A 24726-nucleotide genomic window follows, 5' to 3' on the forward strand; every position below is an offset into this window, starting at 1 on the left:
GTAGGGGAGCAGTAGGGACTGGGGATGCAGGATGGGGGTGTGGAAGGAATGGGGGATGCATGATGGATAAGAATGAGGGATGTGGCAGGACTGGTGCTGGATGGGGATGTGACAGGGAATGCAGCATGGGGGATGTGAGATGGGGACCTGGCAGGGACCAAGGGCTGCAGGACATTGGATGTGGGATGGAGCCAAGGATGCAGAATGGAGATGTGATGGGGATGGGGGATGGGGGATGCAGGATGGGGACTCGGTACCGACCATGAATGAGGGGTGCAGCACAGGGGCGAGGCAGGGGATGCTGGGTGGGGGATGTGGAATGAGACCAGATAAGGACCAGGAATGCAAGATAGAGGATGCGGGAAGGGGGTGTGTCGGGGATGGAGGATGGGGACGCGGTAGGGACCAGGAGAGCAGGACGAGAACTTCAGGTCGGGGGTGTGGCAGGAGATGCGGGGCGCACGATGAGGGGCGCGGGCCGGGGACAGGCCAAGGACGAGGGTGCAGGGTGGGGCCAGAAGGGGGCCGGTGCTGCGGCCGTGCCGAGCCGTGCCGAGCGGGCCCGCCGCGGCGGGGGAGAGCCCCGGCAATTTCATGGAGGACGAGCAGTGGCTCTCGTCCATCTCCCAGTACGGCGGCAGGATCAAGCACTGGAACCGCTTCCGAGACGTGAGTCCGCGCCGGCAGCGGGGCGGGGGGCGCGGGACGCGCTGCCGGGCACCGGGAGCCCCCTCCCCGCGCTCCCCGCGCTCCCGCCCCCCCCGCCGCGGGCGCCCGGGGATGCTCGGCGGTGCCCGCATCCCGCCGCGGCCGTGGGCGGCTGCCGGCCCCGGTACCGGGGGATGCTCCGCGGCCCCGGTACCCGGGGGATGCTCACCGGCTCCGGCAGCGCCGCCGCCTCCCTGCCCGACGCCAAAGCTGCGTGGCTTACGCCGATGCCTCCATGGCCAGGGCTTGGTGCCAAAGCGACTCTCTCCGGTGACCGGGGGTGCTGTCCTCTGCGCCCTCTCCCCGTGCCCCGCACGGGGGTGCAGGCAGGGCCCGCCCGCCCCTTGCGGGGGCTGCGCCGTGGCCCGAAAGCCTCGGTGGCAGCCCAGCCCGTGCCAGGGCACGAGCATCCCCCGGACCCCGCTCCCCGAGCCCCGCGGGTGTCTCCGGAGCCCCGCGCGGTGCCGCAGCCGGGGCCGGGTGGTGCCCCTGGGGATGTGGGGGACGCGAGGCAGGGAGGATGAGGATGCAGGCACTGCTGGAGGAGCGCTGGCACACCTGGCACGCCGGGCTCGGGATCCTGTCACCCCTCGCTGTTACAGCCTCGATGGCATTTAGCTGCAGCCCTTAAAATGATGGGGCAGTCAGGGTTTTTCCTGAGCTCGTTTTACATCTCCTGCTCATGTCCTGCAGGGTGGGGGACGCGGTGCTGCAGCCCCATCCTGGGGAGACCCAGGACACCTGCAGCAGCCGGGCAGGGAGGGGGCACACCCCGAGCCAGCCCCTGTGGTCTTTGTTCAGATGCACACTCGGGTTCACCTTGGCAGCGAGGAGGGGATGGATGGATGGATGGATGGATGGATGGATGGATGGATGGATGGATGGATGGATGATGGCAAGCAAGGTGTGCCCACCGCAGGGCAGGGGGCACCACCCCCGAAATAAACCAGCTGGGGGACAGAGCAAGGACGAGGGTGCAAAGGTGTAAATTCCTCCCCTGGAGACCCCTGCCCCCAACACCCCCGCTGGCCAATGCTGACACTGGGCACCTGGGACCTGGATGGCTGTGGGTGCTCGAGGGGAGCACTTGTGGATGTGCCCCCATGGCACTGAGCATCCCCAGGGTTCAGGGCCGAGGAGGGATGCAGGGATGCCCATCCCTGGGGTTCGGGGCCGAGGAGGGATGCAGGGATGCCCATCCTCGGGGGGTTCAGGGCCGGGGAGGGATGCAGGGATGCCCATCCCCGGAGTTCAGGGCCGAGGAGGGATGCAGGGATGCCCATCCTCGGGGGGTTCAGAGCGGAGGAGGGATGCAGGGATGCCCATCCCCGGGCGCAGGCAGCACACGTCGGGCCCACCCTGCCGTGGCACGGCTGCCGCGCTGGGGGGGCTGCAGCCCTGCTGGCGGTTAGCTTGGATTAATAAGCAAATCCATGGATTTGTGGGGTTTTTGACCGAGCAGCTCCGGAGGGGGATGCACGGGCGGGACCCGCGCCGCAGGGAGCTGCCGGGCGCCGCAGTGTTACCAATCACGGCACGGGAGCGCGGCTATCGATTGCGGTGCCGGAGCGAGACATCCCCTCCGGAGCTGCCTCCCGTGCCGCCGCTTCCTGCTGCCATCCCAAACCCTGCCCAGCCTCCCCAGGGCGGCAGGCATGCTCCTGCCTTGTGGCAAAGCTCACCCCGGAGTGTCCCGTGGGGTGGGCGGGTTTGAGTCCCTGCTACTCCCCCACACCCCCGGGATGCTTTCGGGGTCCTGCGGGAGCAGTCCTGCCTCCCCTGGCAGCCACATCCATCTTGGCCCACGGCTGAAGAACCGGGGTGGCAGCACCATGGGGATCCCCTGAGGTGCTCACTGGGCTCCCGAGGGCTTCCTCCACCCAATGCCATTTCCATGCGTATTCCCTGGCTTTCCCAGCTGGCTCATGGGGGAAGGCTTTGTCCTGTGTAATTCCTCCAGGATTACAGGTCTGGAACCAGATGTGGGGGAGCACGTTGATGGTCGGTGCCAGTGATATGCAGGGCAGAGCTCTGGGCACCGGAATGTCGGGGTGCCCCGCTGTCACTGTGGGCTGGGGCCGGGGGCTTCGGCTGTCCCGGGGCTGACGGTGGGCACTCTCTCTCTCTGTTTTTCTTCTGTCGGTGCCGGCTGGGCCGTCTCGCTGCCGTGCCGCCAGGAGGTGGAGGTGAGCCTGGAGGGGCTGCCGAGGGGGTGACACCCCGCTTGTGGGGGGAGCTGCTCCCGTCCCTGCCGCTGTGGGGGTGCCCAGGGGCTGTGTGCACCCCTGGCCCCGAGCCGGCTGATGGCACGCCTGGCCCGGTGTCACCTTTCCCGCCCCCTGCACTCATGCAGGCTCTCCCCAATTCGCAGGATGACTACATCAAGAGCTGGGAGGACAACCAGCCCGGGGATGAAGGTACCGCTGGGATGGGTTTGGGATGGAGCTCAGTGGGCTCGGTGCCAGCCACTATGGGGGGTCGGGGCGGGTCGCTTGCACCCCCGGCCTTTTCCCTTCCGGAGCGGTGCTGGGGGGGTGGAGCCGGGCAGCAGCAGCCGGTGCCGGGCCGGCTGCTGGCCGGGGCTCCCCCGGGGCTCCCCGCCTGCCCCAGCGCCTGTCCCCCCGCAGCCCTGGACACCACCAAGGACCCGTGCCAGAAGGTGAAGTGCAGCCGGCACAAGGTGTGCGTGGCGCAGGGCTACCAGCGCGCCATGTGCATCAGCCGCAAGAAGCTGGAGCACAGGTAGGGGCGGGCCCGGGCGGGGCGGGGAGCGGCCCGGGCGGGGCTCAGCACCCTCTCGCCCCGCAGGATCAAGCCGCTGGGCCCCAAGGCGCACGGCGGCTGCAAGCCCTGCCACGCCGCCCCGGTGGCCGCCGTCTGCGGCTCCGACGGCCACACCTACAGCTCGGCGGTAAGGACGGCGGCACCGCCGCGGGGACGGGGCCCCGTGTCCCCGCCGTGTCCCCCCGCCGACGCCCCGCTGCCGCCCCGCAGTGCAAGCTGGAGCAGCAGGCGTGCCTGGCCAGCAAGCAGCTGACGGTGCGGTGCGAGGGGCAGTGCCCCTGCCCGACCCCGCACAGCCCTGCCGGCGACAGCAAGCAAGGTGAGCGGGGTGCGGCGCTCCGGGGGACGGTCCCCGAGCGCTGCCCGGCCTGACGCTGCCCCGCTGCACCCCCAGAACTGTGCACCGGGCAGGACCTGGCCGACCTGGGTGACCGTCTGCGCGACTGGTTCCAGCTCCTGCGGGAGAACGCCAAGCAGAACGGCTCCGGGGGGCTGCCCGCCAGCCCCACCTCCGGTACCTGTCCCTGCCACACGGGGAGGGGACGTGGGCTGCTGTCCCCGGGGGGGCCGGGCAGCCACGGGCTTCGTCCTGCCCTGCAGCGCTGGAGAGGAGCGTGGCGGCCACCTGCAAGGAGGCGGTGGGGTGGATGTTCGCCCGGCTGGACACCAGCGGGGACCTCTTCCTGGAGGCGGCCGAGCTGGCCGCCATCAACCTGGACAAGTACGAGGTGTGCATCCGCGCCTTCTTCAACTCCTGCGACACCTCCAAGGACGGCCGCGTCTCCGCCCCCGAGTGGTGCTTCTGCTTCTGGAGGGAAAGTGCGTCAGGACAGGGGGACATGGCGCTGAGGGGCCGGGGATGGACAGCACGGGGCCAGGAGGAGGCACCCCCTGGGGCTGGGGGATCTGTGTCCTGTGGGATGCGTGCCACGCATTGGGGAATCCATGCTGTGGGATCGGGGTTGTACCTCGTGAGGTTGGGGGGATCCATCCCATGCTGCGGGACTGGGGGATGTACACCATGGGGGGATGTATGTCATGGGGTAATGGGCACCCTTGCTGTGGGTTTGGGGTGGCTGTGGGATGTTTGCCTTAGGGGGAGAGGTGCACCACAGGGTTTGGGGGGCTGGAAACCATGGTGAGGATGCATGCTGTGGGGCATGGGGAAGCACGTCTTGTGTTAAGGGGGATGTGCATCCTGAGGGATTCCATGGGCCAGAGGGATACACACTGTGGAGCTGGGGATGTACTCCATGGGCCAGGGTGGGTGCACATGATGGGGATGCACCCCATGGGCAATGCACGCTGTGTGGTCTGGGGGATGCACTCCATGGGGAGACGTGGAGTTCTGGGGGATGCACACCACAGCGATGAATGCTGTGGGTTTGGGGGCACACGCTGTGTGGGATGAGGGGTCCCTCGTGCCCACCCTAAGAGCAACATGTGGTGTTGCTGCAGAGCCGCCCTGTCTCAGGGAGCTGGAGAAGATCCAGATCCAAGAAGCAACCAAAAAAAAGCTGGGTGAGTGGGGCACCCCAGGGCCCTTCCCCCCGGCAGTGCCCCGCGCTGGGATGAGGACGGGGATCTCCCCGGGGGGCTCTGGCACTGCACGTCTTTGGGGGGGTGGGGGGCCATGGCTTCCCTGCAGGCACCTTCATCCCCAGCTGCGATGAGGATGGCTACTACCGGCGGGCGCAGTGCGAGCCGGGCGGCGGCGAGTGCTGGTGCGTGGACCAGCACGGGGCCGAGCTGACGGGCACCCGCGGGCACGGCAGCCCCGACTGCGGTGAGAGCAGCGGGCATTGCCCGCCTGGGCACGGGGCCGCAGCCCGGGGCCGCCCCCAACCTCTGCTGCTCGCCCCTCCAGACGAAGCAACGGGGTTTTCGGGAGACTTCGGCAGCAGCGTGGGCTGGGAGGACGAGGAGGAGAAGGAGCCGGAGGAGGCGGGCGAGGAAGGCGAGGAAGAGGAGGGCGAAGCGGGCGAGGGCGACGACGGCGGCTACATCTGGTAGAGGAGCAGGAGAGCCCGGTGGGCGGCACGGCCGGGAGGCAGCCCCCCAGCCGGGGGTCCCCGTGAGCCCCCCGCTGCCGGTGTGCCATGGGGTGGGTGCTCCCCCCTCCGGTCCCGTGTGGGACGGGGCAACGGGGCGCTCGCCCGGGGAGGGGGCGAGCGGGGCGGGGGGGCCGCTCTCATGCGAATTTGAGCTTTTTTTTTTTTTTTTTTCTTTTGGGTAGAGCCTTGTAGGCCTAGTGTGCTGCTGCGTGGTCTTCAACCGGGCAAATGGCGCTAATAAAAGTGGGAAAAAAAAAAAAAGGAAAAAACAAACAAAAAAAAAAACCAAGAAACCCTCGTATAGATAAGCTGCCCCCTGTCCTCCCCGCATCCCCCCTCATGTTGTGCTTGCGTGGCTGCCCCGGCCCCGGCGTTGTGTAGCGGCTGTGAAATAAATACCCCGTGCTGTGTCAAACACTCGCCCGCCCGTTCCTCCCCCGGCCCCGCAGGGCTGTCCTGGGCAGGGGTGCTGTGGTGCTGTGCCCTGCAGGCAGCAGGGCTGGGGAGCAGCTTGGGGTACGAGTGCCCCACTGTCAGTGCCCTGGGTTTGGTTCCTGCACTCTGCTGCCATGAAGCTGGAACTGCCTCCCTCCCCAGGGACGCGTCCCCTCCCCAGCTCCTGACCCTCCCCATGACCCCAAAGCTTCCCTTTTCACAGGGGCAGAAGCCATGGAAGGACTCGGAAGTGCCCTCCCTCCCCATGCTTTACCCCAACCCCAAACAAGACCCAACCCAATCCTATCCCTGACCCAGAATATCCCTCACAGGACCAACCTGCCCCCCAGAACCCAACCCACACCCCAGTGAGAGCCTCCACCCCTCCCCTCCCTGCAGCCACTCAGCACACGGGACACCAGGGCCTCAACTCACAGCATTTATGGCCCCAGGGAGAAAATACAACAGTAATACAGACCCCAAACCTCCCCATTTTGGGGTTGTCAGCAGCTGTCAAAGGCACCGTGCCATATCCCCTGCCCCAGGGTGCCCTGTGGACTGCAGGCACTTGGGCCCTGAACCCCTGAGCCAAAGAGGGGAGGGGGCAGCCCCACCCCTGGCACCTCGGTCCCTGGCACCTCGGTCCCTGCACAGGACACCCCGCGAGGGGCTCAGAGCTTGCTGGGGGGTCCTGGCCGCTGGTGCAGCTGCCAAGTCGCCCTCACCCCCTCACCCTCCCGGTTGAGCCCGGCGAAGGCAGCGGGGTCGCCGGTGCGGCGGTAGCGCGCCACGAGGGGCTGCAGGACGGTGATGGGGATGCAGAAGTTGAGGTGGGGGTAGGTGGCCCCCGCAGTGGTGTCCCGCGTGTTGCTGGCCACGATGCCTGGCGGGGAGGGAGGGAGAGGGGCCCACGTCACGGGGTCCGGCCGGGGGACACCCATGGGACCCCTACCCCTGCCCGCGGGGACACCCCTGGCTTACCCATGGGACCCCCACACCTACCTATGGGACACCCCAGGCTTACCCATGAGGGAGCCACTGCGGGAGGAGACGAGGGGCCCGCCGCTGGAGCCGCCGTGCACGGCGCAGGTGGTCTGCAGCATGACGGGGCGCCCGGCCACCGCCACCACGGCCGAGAGGATGCCCGCTGTCACCGAGGGGCCGCACGCCGGCCCCAGCGCCCCGAAGCCCACCACGCTCACCTCTTCTCCTGGCACGGCGGAGGCAGCAGGTGGGTGCAAGGGGGCGAGGCGGCCCCTGCCCAACAGCCCGCGTCCCCCCGGCGCTCACCTGGGAGGAAGGTGCTGGCCAGGCACGGCGGGACAAAGCCTGGCACGCTCTCCTCCAGCTCCACCACGGCCACGTCGAAGGGGGACGACTCCTCGGTGGCAAACACCACGCGTCCGCCGAGCACGGCGGCATCCCTAAGGACACAGACAGCGAGGTGTCACGGCGGGGGACACGCAGGGTCGGGACGGGGGGTTAAGGCTGGGGGGCACAGCCGCACTCACTGGCCGGGGCCGGCCGCCGCTGTCACACGGAGCGGGGCTCCGGCCTGCACGACGTGCCGGCAGGTGAGGAGCATCCTCGGTGCCAGCAGCACCCCGGAGCCCCAGGTGGTCCCGCACTCCACCAGCGCCGTCCAGCCCAGCGGGTCCCGCCCGCTGCTCGCCGGCACCGCGGCCACCCACGCCGGCACCGGCGGCACCGCGATCCCGGCTTCGCCCAGGACGGCGGCGCTGCTGCGCAGGATGGCGGCCAGCGAGCAGAGCAGCGTCAGCCCGACCCACTCGGCGCCCTTCCAGCAGAAGGAGGCGGCGATCACGGCCACCACGCGCGGCCCGCCGGGCGAGGGCACGAAGGCGGCGCCGCCCTCGGTGCCGGGCAGGCAGCGGGCGTCGGTGAGCACCAGGGCGTTCTCCTCGCCCGCCAGGTTGCTGACCACGCCGCGGCTCAGCGTGTTGAGGAAGAGCTCAGGGCACAGGTCGCCGAAGGGGGACCCGCAGGCCAGCAGCGCCTGCCCCTTGCGCAGGCAGCCGGCGCTGGCCCGCAACGCCCAGCCGCCCTCGGGCGCGTCCAGCGCGGGCACCCGCAGCCAGGCGAACCAGGGCAGCGCCCGCGGCTCGCTGCCCGCCTCCTCCTCTCCGAAGCGCCACGGCTCGGCCCGCGCCAGCCCGCCCGGAGCGGCCCCGCACACCGGGAACGCCCGCCCGGAGCGGCCCCGCACACCGGGAACGCCCGCCCGGAGCGGCTCCCGCACACCGGGAACGCCCGCCCGGAGCGGCTCCCGCGCACCGGGAATGCCCGCCCGGAGCGGCTCCCGCGCACCGGGAATGCCTGCTCGGAGCCGCCCCTCCAGCCCTGCTGCCCTCGGAGAGCCGGGACCCTCGGCCCCGACACCCCACAGCCACGCTCGCTTCCAGCCGCTCCCGCAGCACAAACGAGCCCCAAGCCTTTATTTCCAACAGAGGCTCCAGGACTGGGAGGATCCCTTTGGGAGAGCTAAAATCCCCCCGAACACCGGGAGTCAGAGCCGAAGCCCAGTCCCCGTTTTCCCCCAGCCCCTTGCTGGCTGTCTGGGCTCCTTACACCAAGAGCAAAGCCCCTGCCAGCCATGAGCTCTCCCTGCTTGCCAGCCCAGAGGCAAGTGGCTCTTCTGTCCTGCCTCAGTTTCCCTCTCTGGCTGCACCGTGCAGGTCACAGAACCATGCAATCATTGACGGAATATCCTGCTTGGAAGAGACAAGGATTGAGTCCAGCTCCTGGCCCTGCACAGGACAGCCCCAGGAATCCCACCCTGTGCCTGAGAGCATTGTCCAAACACTTCGGAACTCTGTGGTTGGTGTTCTGATGGCCCCGAGGCCCAGCAAACACCAAGCCAGACTGAGGCTCTTTGCCCCTTCGGAGGAGAGAGACATGTCTTTATTGAACTGAAAATGAGTGCCAGACAGCAATGAAACTTCAGATTTAAAAAAAAAAAAGTCCGTTGAGAGTATAAAAGAAACCGGTTTAGTCTACATTAATCACCTCATGATATGCAAATGTCAAACACTTCCATGCTACAGCAACCAAAACAGCTCCGTGGTTCACACTGATGGCGTGGCCAGAGGAGCCTCAACGGAGGGTCTGGCCTGAGGGGGAACCAGGCAGCCCCTTCCCACTGCACACCACCCCCAGCACCTGCACCAGGTGCTCCTCCACAAGTAGGAAAAAACCAAAAAATCCCTGTAAACTAAAGAAGCTGGGATTGCACACCTCAGTCCCGACGGCACCGCGCCGTCGTCGGTCAGCGTGACACAGCACAGCCACCCTACAGCTCAGTTAAGCCCAAATGCTATGTTTATTGAGGACTTCTAATATCGTGATACCTTGGTTCAGTAATTTGTGAAATATCTAAATACCGTTAAATAGATTTTTAAAAAACCCTAAACCAGACTCTGGACTAAACAAGATGAACGTTAAACTAAAAAGTTAGAAGGGACGCCATTTACATTAACACTTTCTTTAAAAAATATAATTGCTTTTTCCTTTTCTGTTTTTGTTTGTTTGTTTTTGAAGTCAATTAAGCACAGTGGTGAGACGTGCTCTCTTTTTCAGCTGTTACACTGCAGCGTGCAGAGCTTTGCCTTCCCAGGCTGGAGCAGCCCCGCTGGCCCCCAAGGGGCAGGGACAACTGAAGAACGGTGCCTGGAAAAGAGGGCTGTCACCACTGTGCCACAGGGGCAGCTGGAAACCAGGAGTCTCTTGGACAACGCCAGGATGCGCTTGGAAAGCCTTCCACGTTCTAATAGAAAAGTCCATAGGAAGCTGAAGTGAAGAGGATCAGTCCAGAGGAGTACAACTCGTGTCCGTGCCAGTGTCAGTCAATGTACTGCGATAGCCAGCGGAAGCCCTCCCCGTAGCCTTGCCTCTTGAGCACGCTGCACATGAACACCTCCATGGGCCGAGCGTTCAGGTCCTTCAGTGGCACATTTCCCTGGGGAAATCCAAACAGGAGTCACACCTGCACCCCTGGTGCCCTCGGGGAAGCGCCCAGCGAGCCACAGCCGTCCAGGGAGCTCCTCTCGCAGGCCCTGTGTGTGTGTGCTGCGTTTTGGACAATCCCAGCAGCCTCAGAACTTTCCTCAAAAAGGGCAGCACCAGAGGTTTGGGTTGGCAGGGACCTTAAAGATCACCTCATTCCACCCCACTGCCTGGTCCCACTGTCCCAGGCTGCTCCAAGCCCCATCCAGCCTGGCCTTGAACACTTCCAGAGATGGGGCAGCCACAGCTGCTCTGGGCACCCTGTGCCAGGGCCTGCCCACCCTGCCAGGGAAGAATCTCTTCCCAGTTTCCCATCTGAACCTGCCCTCTGGCAGTGGGAAGCCATTCCCTCTTGTCCTCCCACCACTCCATGGCTTTCAAACAGCCTGTCTCTCCCAGGCTCCCTCCAGGCACACCACCACTATCATCCCTGATTCACCTTGACCAATTAGTGGTCAAATCCCCAGCACCAGCTCCATCAGGGCTCCACCTGCAAGGCAGCAGGCGAGCTCTCAGCCCAAGGTCTGGATGCCTCCCTACCTTTCCCGTGGTCTGTCCGTAGAGGCCGAAGATCTCGCGCAGCTTCTCCTCGCTGATGGCCTCTGGTCTGTCGATCTTGTTCCCCAAGATCAGGATTGGCACGTTGGATATTGTCTCATCTGTCATCAATGCCTGCGTGCAAGAGCCAACAAGAGTTGAGCAGAGAGGTGGAAAAAGGAGTCACTGCCTGAAGAAAATGGTTTTGTTTGAGCTCTGTGACCAACAAGGGCTCATTTCTGAGGCTTCCATGCTCCTGTGGGAGAATCCCAGGGTCCCTGAGGCTGGAAAATCCCTGCCAGCCCATGGAGTCCCAGCTGTGCCCAGTGCCCACCTTGTCCCCAGCCCAGAGCACTGAGTGCCACCTCCAGCCCTTCCTGGCACACCTGCAGGGATGGGCACTGCAAAGCTCCCTGGGCAGCCCCTGCCAAGGCCTGAGCACCCTTTCCATGCAGAAATTCCTGCTGCTGTCCAAGCTGAGCCTCCCTGAACCCAAGTGCCTGTGGCCAATCCAGAGCAAGGACACCCAGGCTCCTCCAGCTCTGGGAGAGATGGCTGCTATTCATAATTTAGCTGATCAGAGCTTTTGGAGAAGGGAAAGAAGAGAAGTGTATTTACATTAAGCTCAACTTTGGATTCCATAAGCCGTGAGTGATCTGCACAGTCCACCAGGAAGACAATCCCATTGATGGCAGGCAGGTAGTTTTTCCAGACCCGGCGAGCTGGAAAACACAAGGGACAAACACGGCCCTGTGAAATCTCCACACAGGGAACAATCCACCAAACCTCAGCAACCATGGCTGCCTTTTTAGCCAGGGTGTCTTCCTTCCAATAGTTTTGTGTACAAAATGGAAAAAACCCCTGTGTTTAAAACTTCTAGAAAGCGCAGAAATAAAAATCCAGCAACTGCCCAAACTAAATTATATCTGAGTCTTCCACAGCTAAAAATACTCCAGGCAGCAGGGCACGAACTGGCAGCACTTCCTTCCAAGCAAACCTACAGCCAGGAGGTTGCTTCCACGTGTTGTTCCATAAATAAATCCAGGCAACAAAATAATTAGGCACTGCTAACTGCTGACACTCATCAGGATCAATTTTTGGGCATTTTTTCCTTACCTTGTTCATGTCCACCCAGATCAAAAGTTGTGAAGGTCATTCCAGCAATCGTCAGCTCCTCTGATGCTGAAATGGAAAACACAGGTGGGATTCAGGAGAACAAGGAAGTTGTGGCAGACAGAATTTCTTGGGCATCACACATGCTCCTCCAACAAGGAATTCCCTGAACTTCCTATGGAATTGAGGAGCAGCTTCCCAAAATCATGAGCAGCAGAAAATAATTTAAATAATTTCTCCTGCTTCCCACTGAAGCTTTTTAACCTGCAATTATTATCCTTTATTAGGTTTTTCATCAGGAAAATCTCCCCGTTCTATTAATTGAGCCACACCAGTTGCTGGGCATTTCTAGAGAGGAAAACACAGATCCACTTCAGCCTGGGGAGCCACAGTGCAGCTGCAGCCTCAGCTGGAGTTCTGAGAGCCCCAAACCCCCAGGCAGAGCTGCCACCAAGGTGCCTTCCCTGCCAGAGGCTTTTCCCAGTAAGGGACACTCACTGGGATGTAGCGTGGGGACGTGCTGGCCCAGCCTGTCATCCTTGAGCATGTGCAGCAGAGTGGTTTTCCCTGCATTATCCAAGCCCAGGAACACCAGCTTTCCAGACTTCTTGTACAAACCTGCGAGGAGAAGGAGCAAAGCAAGAGGAGAACTCCAGCGGGCTCACGGGGAGCGCCACGCTGCTTGTTTTGGGGAAGGCCTTTCCTTCCTTCCCAGAGCTCTGCTGCCACCTGTGCACGCTTCCAGCACGGCCACGGGCAGCAGGGGAAGCACACACAGCTCAAACAGGCTTCTCCCAAGCGAGGGACACTGCCTAAGCTCCTGTTGTACCCCACTCTTTCCTCTGCTCCATCCCAGCAGCAGAGGACAGAGTGCAGCAGAGAGGGATCAGTCTGTCTCCTCAAAAGATGTGAAAATTTAACACACTCATAAAAGAACAGCAGTCAGTTGTCCAGGAAAAAGCACAAAGCAGGGAACAGCGCGTTGTTTCCTTGGCATAAACCGATTTTTGTCGTGTCTGCCACAGGAAAGCCCCTAAAGACTTTTCCCCTCCCTTCAAGAGAACGGGCACCCCACCCTCCAGCAAGGAGCTCCACGGGAACCCAGCACTCTGGAAGGAGCACGAGGAGGATGGGGTTCCCTCTGCCCGGACAGCCCAGCTGCCCTCAGGCTTCCAGAGGGCAGGAGAAACCCCTAAGTGGGAGCCCAACGCCTCCAAACACTCCCCGAGTGTCTCTGCCCCGGCTGAAAGCCCCTTCACTGGTACAGAGCCCCCTGAGCAGAGCCTGCCCGGGCCAGAGCCGCCCCACACCCCTCACCCCCGCTGCTGCGGGGCGCTGCCAGCGGGAGAGCCAAACCCAGCCGGGGGGGCTGCCCAGGCATTACCTAGGAACTGCAGGACGCTGCTGAAGCCGTTGTAGAGCCACTCGAAGATGAAAGACATCTCTGGAAATGAAATGCCTGCGGGGACAAACCCCAAAGCCCGGTCACAAAGCGTCGGCGCCCGCGGGGAGCCGCGGTCGCGGGGAGCGGGAGGGCTCGGGGGCCAAGGGGAGCGGGGCCGAAGGGGCCGCGGGGCCAGCGGGCTGAGGGGGACCGGCCTCAAGGGCGGGCGGCGCGGCCTGGCCCCCGCCCGCGCCCCGCCCGCTTCCGGCCGCGCTGGCCCCGCCGAGAGACGCGGGTTCGAGACCCGCCCGCGCCGCGCCGGGAGCGGCGCCGAGGCACAAACATCATGCCAGCCCGGCACAAAGCACAGCGCGGGGGGCACGGGAGCTCCAGGCTGGGCAGGAGCAGGGATTCTGCATGGAAAGGGCGAGCAGAGTTTGAGGGGGCAGCCCCGAGGATGTTTAAGGACAGGCCGGGCCTGTGGGAAGCAGGCACAGGCGGGACTCCATGGCCTCTGAGGTCTGGTCTGACCTCAGCGGTTCTGTGATTTTGTGAGCCCTCAGCCCCAGGCAGGGAAAGGAGAGGGAGCCCCACAGCACTGGGTTTCAGTAGTTTTTTATTTCTAGCATCCATACACGTCCCAGGTGAGTGATGCTGTCACGACTCAGAGCGCGCCCTATGGCCGTGCACAAGCAGGCTGTTGGGAGTTTATAAATTATTTCTTCCAGCCTCCGCCAGGCCTCAGCAGACACGTCACTGCTAGGTATGGAATTCTAATCAGCAAAGTTACAGCAAGGTCTCCTTGCTGACACTGAAGCTATTTTCTGGTCTAGTCCTGCGTGTGGCAGCTCCTTGGTGGGAAGGACACAGCCGTCTCACCACCATCCTCAGGACTTAGTTCTTCTGGTAGTAGAACCATTTGTCAACTGTGTGGGGCAGAAAAAAGGAGGGGGTTAGTCCCCTGCGAGCCACCCGGTTGTTAAGGAGTTACGTGGCAGTGTGTGTGTGTCACCTCCAGCTCAGGGGCTTCCTCTGCTCCTGGCAACAGCTCCTCAGCACAGCAAACAGGTTCTGGCACAACCCTGTCTACGTGGGTTTGTTTTCCCAGAGCAGGCAGCCTTGCTCAGGCTGCCATTAGGAGCATCCATGACTTGGTGCAGCAAGGACAGCAAGCCAGGCTTCCCTCTGCCTCAGGGAGGCAAAGCCTCCAACTCCCATGCAGCTGACTCAGGGAGGCAAAGCCTCCAACTCCCATGCCCACATGGGGGACACACATTTCTCCACAGGTTTATTCCCACGAAGGGACTGGAAGAGTCAGCCCAGCTCCTCTTTCTGCTCCCAACACCACCCTCAGCTTGCCCTTGGGCCTTGCCCTGGCTACAGCAGCATCCAGGTTTATTCAGACCCTCGTTTTCCTAAGGAAGCTCCTCTGAGGAAGCCCCTGGTGTGTGCTGGGTGCCAGGGAGGGTTTTGAGGCTCACCTTCGGGTGGGATGGGGCTGGCAGCTTTACACGGCGGCGCCTGAAACAAGAAGGGTGTTAGCAGAGACCAGAGGTGCCCTTCACTCTCCACACAGCATTCAGGGCTGCACAAGCTTTGCTGAGCACCATTTGAGCCCCTGTAGCAGCTGGTCAGCTGTGGGGGAACAACTGAGCTCACGTGCAGCATTCCTGGAGCCTCCCATTCCGGGGATGCCCGAGGGGCTCCCCTCCAAGGGCAGCTCCAGGGCCATCTGACTCCCAGCACCAGCAGCTCCCACTCCAGACCCTACACAGGTGCAGGTTTTTATAAAGCTACAACATTGGTTTAAAAAATATGGGGGAATAGAGGCACTCAGAGAACTCATCTGAAGAGCTTTCCCTGGTATTCAACAACCAGAGACAGAGAAAATCCCTGTCTGGTGACACATCCTCCATGAGGGCTTTCAGAAACCTCACTGAGACCCCCTAATTGGGATACCAGCACTTTAGAAAAAAAACCACAATGATTTTAAAGGTCTCGCCAAGGCTACAGACTCAGGTTTCCAGTTGTGGAAAAGAGGCAAGATTTGCACTTCGATTTTCCTGTCCCCTCCCTCTAAGCCTTTCAGCTTGCCAACAGCAGTACTCTTCAAATCTAGGGAGACACAATTAATTCCAGAGGCTGGACAGAAAAACTAGACCAGGAATGTCAAGCTCTTCATTCTGAAGCTGCAAAATCCTTGGGGAATTAGACTCTCTTTTCTTAGAGGAAGATCTGTGCTGTGAAGCTCTTGGAAGCCCAAATATGAAAACCCTCTCAAGAACAGCTGACAGCCAAGCTACAGCTCAGAAGTTTAGTTCTTTTCTCCACACAAACTCCATTAGGGATTCCATCTCTTGGATGACTAAGGGCAGGGAGAAGTCTCTGGAGGAATGTCTGGTTTGCTCCACATCCATCCTGTTTAGCCAGAAGCAGGTGTTCAGCCACCCAGAGCACTCTGAGCATGCCATGTGCCACGCACACAGAGAGGACAGTACACCACACAAACTGCACCCTTTTCCCCACAATAACACGGGGATTTGGCCACTCAGACTGGTACTTACTGCATCCACAGTAGCTTTTGCACAGTCTTGACTGCAGCAGAAGGGGCTGTCAGACACCGTCAGGTTGGTGCTGGAAGACATTGGGCACTTGTGAGAAGGTGCAAGCCCAGCCTCCCCCCAGGAGCATTAAATAATGAATATTATTAGAGAGCCAGCAGCTAAGCATGGCACCACTCAGGAAGGGATGTTCCAGGGTTTTTAGTTTAGGGAGGAGGAAGGGGCACATTCCCACCAGCATTAACCTACCAGTTGATCTCCCCTCCGTCAGTTTTCTTTGTTATTAAAGCTTTCCAGTGTTCGTGGGTGCTTTTGATGACATCCAGGGCAAAATCCTGAAGTTGGAGATGACAACAAACATCGTGTTACGTGGAAGCACCAGACCACCTTCTCCAGACTATCACTTACAAGGAGCTGATGTTAGGCAGCTCTGGCAGGGGCTGGAAGAAACCTCTTCCGCTCTGGTGCCATTCAGGAAGAGCAGAAACTCCCAGCACACAGCAGCTGAAACAACCAGGATTGTGCAGAATTGTTTTGCTTTCAAGGTGGGAGGATCTGCCAAGGTCACAGAGCGAGCTTGGGGCCAAAAGAAACTGAACACAGTCTTGGGCCAGTGCTCCATTATAAAAGCACCTCCACCCTGCTGCTCCTCCAGCAGCTTGCTGATCCAGGCCTGTCCAGGAGCTCTCTCCACTCCAGGCAAATAATTCAGACCAGCAGGAAGAGACACACAGCTGATCTGGCTTTGCAACTACTTAGAAATGAATTTGTTTCCAGGCATATCAATCTCTTCCCTTAAAAATGAGCAATATATGCTCAAGCATTGACCTGTCAGCTGGAGAAGGAAACACACGCAATTCATTCTTGGTGTGAACACTGCCACTAAATGTCCTGGTTTGATACCAAACCAAGCCAAATAAAACACTGCAGAGCATGTGTGAGGTTCTGTATCCTGATTTTCCAGTTTTCCTGATGGGTTTTACCCACCCTGAGGTGTTCCAGCCTGACCAGCCTAGTGCTGTGCTACAGCCAAAGGGGACAAGTCCTTTATGACTCCCATTTTCTCTTCCAGAGAGAGCTTTTGGAAGAACTGCCCTCCTCTGCACCACCTCAGTCACCTCACTAAACCCCTCGTGGCACTCCAGGAAGGGCAGGAGTGAGGACACCAAAACAGGATTTCATCTGCTCAGGAGCAGTGACTTATCTGATCCAAGCCAGAGAAGAGGCAGAGTGCTGCCAAGGCAGAGCCTTACTCACAGGGTGTGAGGGAACACTTCATGCCCGAAGGAAGAAGTGTTTCAACTCCTGAGTTAAGTTTAACTTGCACCAGGGTGCAGTGGAACAAAGCCAAGGGGTAAGGGAGGCAAAGGGTGATGTCAAGCTGCCTTTGCTCCAGAGCTGCAGCAAATAAACCTGGTGTTTTCCACCTGGTGCTGGCACGAAGGCTCCCAGCCCTGAAGTGATCCCACATGAAAAAAAACATTCAACAACACCACAGTGATAACCCCAGGCGTTTTTGGTTTTTTTTTCCTGGTATTCCTGCACTCATTAGGCTGGAAAAAAAACAGCAGGATGAACTGAAATCAACTCTCAGCACCCCCACAAAAATCCATTCTCTCAGCACCTCACTCGTGTCCCCACCCAGCCTGAGCTCAGGTTCTGGACCAGGTGCCTCTGAGCACAGGAAGGTGATCCTACCTTGCCTTTAAACTCCCCATTAAAGGCAAACTGGTTTTCTGGCTTTCCATCAGGTACTTTGTATCTTCTGAACCAGTCCACAGTAGCTTCTAAGTATCCAGGCTTCATCCTTCTGACATCCTCGATGTCTGGCAGGGGACAATGGGGTTTGTTAGCCAGAAACAGTAACAGAATGCAGTGAATTACAGGATTTACGTGGCCCCGCTGAGTTGGTCTGGGCTGTGCCTCCTTCAGCCCCTCCCCAAGCAGCCTTAGCAACGTTTCAGACAGGTTCCCTGAAGACTCAGGGAGTATCTCCTCGGGGAAGTTAGTGTTTCATCCCCAGGGTGTGCATCCCAAGTGTCCCCAGGAGCGTGGACAAAGCTTAGACTAGAGGCTGGGGGGACAATCCCTCTCCTTGCACTGTGTTTGCAATGCCAGGCTGTGCAGAGGACTGGCCACGTGTGACAAACAGCAGTGAAATGTTTTGCTCCAGGATTGTCCTTCCAGCACCACATGTGACTGACAGAAGGAGCAAGCCCTGTCCCCAGCTGCTCCTGCAGGCTTCCAGGGCAGCAAGGGAAGCACTGCTTTGCTCCTTGCCCCTGGAACTCACCATTGTAGCTGGCTGCTTCGGGGTCTTCAACGTTGATGGCAATGACCTTCCAGTCTGTCTCTCCCTCATCAATCAGAGCCAGCGTGCCCAGCACCTTCACTTTGATGACTTCTCCCCGAGAGCAGACCTGCAAGGACAAAGGCCTTGTGTCCACCCTGAGGCACCCCAGCAGACTGTGCAGGGGCTCAGCAAGCAGCCAGGTACCGTGAAATTAGCTCTGGCTGCCAGCAGCTCATCAGCCCTGCCTCATCTCAGCAGCAATCTCCAGAGGCAGCAGAGGGAAACATCACATTGTTAAGGGAGGGGAGGTAGGAAATGAATAATGTCCCTGGATAATTGGCTTTGGAGACATTAATTACACGTTTCAGGAGTCATTTAGGATGCGTTACCTTGCTTCCAATTTCACACACATCAATCGGATCGTTATCTCCACAGCAACCAGTATTTTCATCCTTGTGACCTGGGTCTTCCCAAGTCTGAAAAACAAACCCCAAACCAACACCAAAATCAACCACACACAAGAATAAGAACTCAGAGGTTTAAAGAGGTAGTTTATTTTGGGCATGCAGCTGCCTGGAATAAACAGAGGATGGCCCACTTCACACCTGCTGCCAGGTCAGCTATTTGGGCTACTGTTTCCCTTGGGCCTGGCAAGTTTGAATTCAAGTTAAAAGGTTCATCTTCCAAAAGGCAAGCAGCCCCCTCCTACCCACAAACCCCCTTTCAACAACCTTCCAGACTTCCTCCTCTGTCCCACAGCTGCATAAAGGTGAAGTTCACATCTATAAAGGGCAATTGTTGATTTGGCTTCCTGCCTGTTCCTCTCCCTATTCATTCCTTGGCAGAAGTTTCCTGAACTCCAGATAGCAGTCCAGCAGGGATGGAAGACAGACAGAGTGTATTGTTTCCCTTTAATTAAACAATTGAAGACACTGTTAACCCTGGAGAAGTGATAAGAATGTGGAGTCCCACTGTGCTCTCCAGTGCATCTCGCCCACAGTGGTGAATGCACATTGAAGGACACAACTCCAGAGGCCAATTAATTGACTCCAAGAACAAGAGCTGTTTAAAACATGCTCCTGATCAGGAGTGAAAAGCACTCCATGCCCACTTGCAGCATAAGGAACATGTACTCCTAAGGGGGTTGAGATATAAAAAGGGATGTTCTTCTGTGTACCAGGACAAGAGCAGTGTAGCCAGGACCTTGTGATGGATCCCGAGTGTTCAGGAAGATGTTCTGACACCTGGGTGGTGCTGTGGGGCCACAAACACTATCACATTTCTCTACCAGGAAGTGTTAAGCTCTTGATGCATAAACACCTTTGATCCACGAACACATGACAGAGCAAAGGCTTCAAAAGACACGACTGTGCACAAAGAAACAGGCACCAGAATCCATTCAAGCAGGAAACAACTCAACCTGTTCAGCCACGTGGGGAAAACACTCGACATGTGCTACTGTCAAGAGCACAAATACCAAATTCAGAGTGTTTGCCTGTGATCTGTCACTGACAGCTTATTTCTCTGCAGGAAACCCCAGCCTCAGAGAACATCAGAGGCAAACAGCCGTGTTTGAAGTCCCTCTTTATCTAGCAGTCCCCAGCCATTCAAGAGCATGTGTGCAGATGTCACTATCATGTCCCACCTTGCCAGCTGTTTCTGGGAAAGCACATCTGTGCAGTGGTGGGCGTGGGCAACAAGAGTCTCCCATAAAGATTCAGCCTAAATCCTGCACCCTTAGGATAAAGCCTGGTGCTCTGCCAGGCAGGAACTGGAGGCACTGCACTGCCAGATGCACAATGACAGCTCCTTCAGCCACAGGAGGACCTGCCAGCTCCTGCCCAGCCGAGCTCTGAGCAGCTGAGGTTGAGCAGCAGCTGCTCATCCTCAGGGAGCTTGTTTATAACATCAGAAGCCTAAAACTTGACATTTCTGCTCAAAAACACCCCTGTTTTCCTGACAGGCTCTCTCCCTCAGCAGGATGATACACCCAGCTGCAAACACCACGCTCCAGACTCTCTGCTGACCTTTTTGCTCATTAACACAGGCACCCAGGAGGGATGAGCCACTGGGATAAACCACAGTACCTGTGGGATGGCACCATAATTCCAGATGTAGCCCTTGTGGGGAAACACGTTTGCCACGAAGCGCAGTTTCCCCTTCTTCACATCTTGCTTAATTGGGTTTAAGGGTTCCTTTGTGGAAATCTGAAAGAAAAGTTATAAATAAATAAATAATATAATAGAGTGTAACAATTATAATATAGTTTAATATAAATAATCATTATAAAATATATTCAATATAATATAGTAACAGTTTTATATATTATAACTACATATTATGTTATGTTATATTATTATAGTTATAAATAAATCCCTCTGCTTTCCCTTTTATGAATAAAAAAGTAATTTTTTTTTAATGGAATTGACAAGCCAAGAGACCAGGAGATGATGCTGATACTGGACACCTCCTGTTGCATTGCCATCCTTTGGGATATGGTTTCCAGCAGACTTACAAGCCTTGGAATCACATGGGGTTTAGAGCCATAAAATATTGCTTTAATCAGAAGCCACGGGAGAACACCATGGCATTCCAACATCTGCAATCTCAGCCTCCACACCAGACCTCCAGCATCAAGCAGGTACTGAGAGAAGTCAGAAACCACTCTGATTCTGGAGGTGGATCTGAGGAGGGACTGGCAAAGCCAAGCACTAGGACTGGAACTGTACTGCAGTTACCTCCATTTTAGCATTTGTCCATCGAGGTACCTCCACGACCATGTTGAACACATTCTGAAGAAAGCAAAACAGCAGTGAGTGGGAGGGAACCTTGGGGCCATGCTTTAAACTAGGGAACACACACAAGTGAGCACAAAAACCAGCCAGTTCACCTGAAACCATGCTTTTTCTGTTGTTTTTTTTTTTTTTCAGGGCTAATTTTGAGACAGTTGATAAAAGTCCTGTAGCCCAGTCAGTCACATGTCATCTCTCCAAGCTGAATCCCACATGTTCTCCATCAGCTGCCACCTACAAACATCCCCATCACATTCCTAGGCTACAGGAACAGGTTAAATCAATGGCAAACAGCTGCATACAAAGTACCCTGGACATAACAAAATGGGTTTCGGGCCATATTTATTAAATACAAAGTGTTTAATGCTCCAGAAAGAGCCACTCTGGCCATCCAGAAAAGACAAGACCAACAGGGCAAGCCATCCATTTAAGAGTGTGGGTATCTGTGTACTGCCCTGAATGAGTGAGAGCACCACTCCCAAACATTCCAGCCATAATGCAGGGAAGTTTGCCCTTTCTCCAGGCTGCCACTCCTGTAGCAGCAGACCTTGCTCGTGGCATGGTGTGAGGATGAAGACGTGGGGGAGAACTGCAGAAGCACATCTCACTGTATCTTGTTTACAGGTGACACTTGAAAACATCTCCTGTTGATCCAGCTGGGCTGAGAGTTCAGTGTCAGCCTCCTCCCTGGGAAAACAAGCTTTTCCACACGTGAACCTTAACATCTGCTGTTTGAAGAGATTATGGCTTTTTAACAAAAAGTCAAACCTTGCTCCCTGGCCTGGGCAAGGCTTCTAATCCCCACCTTAAGCAGCATTAGCATGGCAAAGTCCCTCGAACCTGTATTGCCCCATAATTGGATTGATATTGTGCAACGAGGGCTGTTACATCACTGACTTTGCCCACACCCTTCCCCAGCAGAGCTTTATCACAAGCCCTGAATTGCAGGGGGTCACTGCTCATTTGCATTTTGCAGGCAGAAAGGCACAGAACTGTTTTTATATTCCTAACTGGAGGGGAGGAATGAGGCAACTGGAACAGGCTGGGCTGGGAGCAGGGGAAGATGACTTGGGGCTGCATCTTTGTAAGGACTGAAGCTTCCCCATGGTCCAACTTGGCCAAAGACACACAGAGAGCAGCTCAAGAACATCCCTTTGCAATGACACAGGTCCAGGTAAGGTCAGCACAGCCCAGCCTGAGACTGAAAAAAACACCCTGCAATCCTCTCAGCGTCTTAGGAGTCTGAGGATAAAGATCAAGGAGCCCAGACAGAGTGGGACAACCTTCTGCTCTGAGCTGGGCCCTGTAAGGTAGCTGGCAGCCCACCTGCTAAGTGATGAGTAAAACCTCAGTGCTGAGGCACTCCAGCCACAGAGAGCCCCACGGGAGCAGCACTATTGTGTAACTTGGGGGACTGTGACCTTCAGCTATTGGGACTTTTCTCTCTGAATGACTTGGCACAGAGCTGCTGGCAGCAGCCCTGCGTGCCCGAGGGCACACCAGTTTCCCCTGTTAAGCACTACCAGTTCAAGGAACTCCCCCTCACCTCTGTACTCACTCCCCTGCTCCTTCCTCCCCTGTTCTGCAGGCGCCTGCAAAGCGTGGCATTATCTGGATTTTCCTTGTCTGGGTTACCTGCCAGGCACCTGCACTGGGAACTGCTTCCCTACTGAGCCACTGCTGAGTCCTGGATGGCCACAATCCATCTTTTCTCCTCTGTGGAGGCAAAAGCCACTACACACTTCCCAGAGCACCTCAGGTAGCTCCATCACCTTCACCTCAGCAGCTCAAGCATTTTGGAGGTTCATCTCTCAGCTCTGCATATTCTTTTTTCCTTTCCCAGAGCCACTCCCCACCTCTGAATTTCAGCTCTCTCTAACAAGTAGTAGCTGCTCCACTAATTTCCCAAACTGCACAGCTTTATAGTCAGAGAAAGAAACAGGCTACAACAGTAAAGGAAACAGTCAGAGAGCCTGAGGCACCACTGAAAAAACATTAAATGAAAACTGAAACACAACCATTTTGATTTCCTGAATCTGGGGCATTTTTTACTCAGAACAGCCTAATTTGACTAACCACTGCCTGCTAGAAGGATGTGAAAGCCCTGCAGCACTGCAAGGGGCAGGTTCTGCCAGGCAAGAGGTCCCAGGAGATGCTACAGCAGGAATTTAACCTGTTCATCTTCACCCTTTGTTGGATTATACTGCAGGCCACACTGCAGCCAAACCCCGAGCCTGAAACACCATGCAGCAGCCATAGGAATGGGTGTAGAGATTACAAAAAAAGCAGTTTTCTGCTTAGCTAACCCAAAATGCCTGCATGGGTGAGCTCAAGCCAACCACTCGCATCTCTGACGCAAAACATGGGAATGAGATCATCCATTCTCTTCTCCTGGCTCGCTCCACCCGAGGCCAGGATGGAGAGAAACCCACTCCTTGCAGGGTGAGCCTCCCCGGGGTGTCTCAGGCTGCAGGACCCCCTGCTGCCTTGGATGCTTCAGCACCCCTGGTCTCTGGATGCTCCCACATCCCCTAGATGTTCCTAGACACCCATGTCCCTTGGCTGTTTCAGGACTCCCTGATCACCTGTGTGTTCCCAGATCCCCTGGACCCCAGGAGATTCCCACATCCCCATGACCCTTGGATGTTTCAGGACCCCCTGATCTCCTGGATGTTCCCAGGTACTCTGGTTCCTTGGATGTTTCAGGACCCCCTGATCCCCTGTGTGTTCCTAGATCCCCTAGACCTCGGAATGTCCTCAGATCCCCTGGTCCTCTGGATGTTTCAGGACTCCCAGTGTCCTTTGTGTTCCCAGATCCCCAAGTCCCTTGAATGTATCAGGACCCCCTGATCTCCTTGATGTTTCAGGACTCCCCGATTCCCTGTGTGTTACCAGATCCCCTGAGTGCTTCCAAATCCCCATATCCCCTGTGTGTTCCCAGTTCCCCTGATCCCCTGTGTGCAATTCCCTGTGTGTTCCCAGATCCCCTGACCTCCTGGATGTTTCAGCACCCCTGATCCTCTGTGTGTTCCCAAATCCCCTGTGTGCTCCCATATGCCCTGCTCCCCTGTGTGTTCCCAGATCCCCTGAGTGCTCCCAAATCCCCATATCCCCTGTGTGTTCCCAGTTCCCCTGATCCCCTGTGTGCTCCCAGATCCCCTGGTTCCCTGTGTGTTCCCAGACCCCCTGGTCACCTGTGTGTTCCCAAATCCCCTGAGTGCTCCCATATCCCCTGCTCCCCTGTGTGTTCCCTGATCCCCTGATCCCGTGTGTTCCCATATCCCCTGGTCTCCCTGTGTGTTCCCTGATCCCCTGATCCCGTGTGTTCCCATATGCCCTGGTCTCCCTGTGTGTTCCCAGATCCCCATGTCCATTGGATGTTTCAGCACCCCTGCTCCCCTGTGTGTTCCTGTTCCCAGATCCCCTGCTTCCCTGTGTGTTCCCAGATCCCCTGTGTGTTCCCAGATCCCGAGTGCTCCCAAATCCCCATATCCCCTGTGTGTTCCCAGATCCCCAGTGTGTTCCCAAATCCCTATATCCCCTGTGTGCTCCCAGATCCCCTGCTCCCCTGTGTGTTTCCAAGTCCCCAGATCCCCTGTGTGCTCCCAGATCCCCCGTGTGCTCCCAGATCCCCATGTCCTTTGGGTGTTCCAGGACCCAGGATCTCCCGGATGTTCCAGGACTCCCCGACCCGCTGCGTGCTCCAGGCCCTCCTCTTACCTTCCCGGCGTCCGCGTAGATGGGGATATCGTGGAACGGGGAGATGTAGCGCCCGGCCGCATCCTCTGCAAGGCAAGGGGAGGGAGCCGCGTCAGGCGCGGGGCACACGCCGGCAGCCCGCGCCTGAGCGGGCTCGGGCGGGGTGCGGAGGGCCGGGAGGGGCGGCGGGGGGCGGCGGGGCGGCACTCACTGAAGAAGAGCCGGTACTCGGGGCTGTGGGGCCCGGCGCGCTCCTCCACGCCGTACCCCGACATCGCCGCCGCCGCCCGAGGGACACACTGCGCAGGCGCGGCCCGCGCGCGCCCGGCCCGCCCCGGCCACG

At 58.3% G+C, this 24726-nt stretch overlaps 4 protein-coding genes across 4 annotated transcripts; 1 reads left to right on the forward strand and 3 right to left on the reverse strand.

The window, feature by feature from the left end:
* Positions 1-563: 563 nt before the first annotated feature.
* Positions 564-5963, forward strand: SPOCK2 (SPARC (osteonectin), cwcv and kazal like domains proteoglycan 2). The gene is made up of 11 exons (XM_039706733.1): positions 564-669; positions 2886-2894; positions 3080-3125; positions 3336-3450; positions 3517-3619; positions 3703-3811; positions 3887-4006; positions 4093-4311; positions 4951-5013; positions 5141-5278; positions 5360-5963. Exons 1-11 carry the CDS (start codon positions 595-597, stop codon positions 5503-5505), a joined length of 1143 nt encoding a protein of 380 aa, XP_039562667.1. The 5' UTR covers positions 564-594; the 3' UTR covers positions 5506-5963.
* Positions 5964-6406: 443 nt separating this feature from the next.
* On the reverse strand, positions 6407-8698 carry TYSND1 (trypsin like peroxisomal matrix peptidase 1). The gene is made up of 5 exons (XM_039706746.1): positions 8671-8698; positions 7493-8345; positions 7272-7405; positions 7006-7191; positions 6407-6864 (listed from the first exon to the last, which is right to left on the reverse strand). Exons 1-5 carry the CDS (start codon positions 8696-8698, stop codon positions 6653-6655), a joined length of 1413 nt encoding a protein of 470 aa, XP_039562680.1. The 3' UTR covers positions 6407-6652.
* Positions 8699-8885: 187 nt separating this feature from the next.
* On the reverse strand, positions 8886-13249 carry SAR1A (secretion associated Ras related GTPase 1A). The gene is made up of 6 exons (XM_039706739.1): positions 13039-13249; positions 12153-12272; positions 11658-11723; positions 11160-11263; positions 10545-10676; positions 8886-9957 (listed from the first exon to the last, which is right to left on the reverse strand). The coding sequence occupies exons 1-6, from the start codon at positions 13094-13096 to the stop codon at positions 9841-9843; spliced, it is 597 nt and encodes a 198-aa protein (XP_039562673.1). The 5' UTR covers positions 13097-13249; the 3' UTR covers positions 8886-9840.
* Positions 13250-13637: 388 nt separating this feature from the next.
* Positions 13638-24724, reverse strand: PPA1 (inorganic pyrophosphatase 1). The gene is made up of 11 exons (XM_039706745.1): positions 24595-24724; positions 24405-24469; positions 20631-20684; positions 19980-20099; positions 18282-18368; positions 17893-18019; positions 17298-17425; positions 15849-15934; positions 15603-15672; positions 14520-14559; positions 13638-13964 (listed from the first exon to the last, which is right to left on the reverse strand). The coding sequence occupies exons 1-11, from the start codon at positions 24656-24658 to the stop codon at positions 13933-13935; spliced, it is 873 nt and encodes a 290-aa protein (XP_039562679.1). The 5' UTR covers positions 24659-24724; the 3' UTR covers positions 13638-13932.
* Between the last annotated feature and the right edge of the window lie 2 nt (positions 24725-24726).

The sequence above is a fragment of the Passer montanus genome, unplaced genomic scaffold, assembly GCF_014805655.1.
Source record: "Passer montanus isolate IOZ18808 unplaced genomic scaffold, ASM1480565v1 scaffold196, whole genome shotgun sequence".
Classification (NCBI taxonomy): Eukaryota; Metazoa; Chordata; class Aves; order Passeriformes; family Passeridae; genus Passer; species Passer montanus.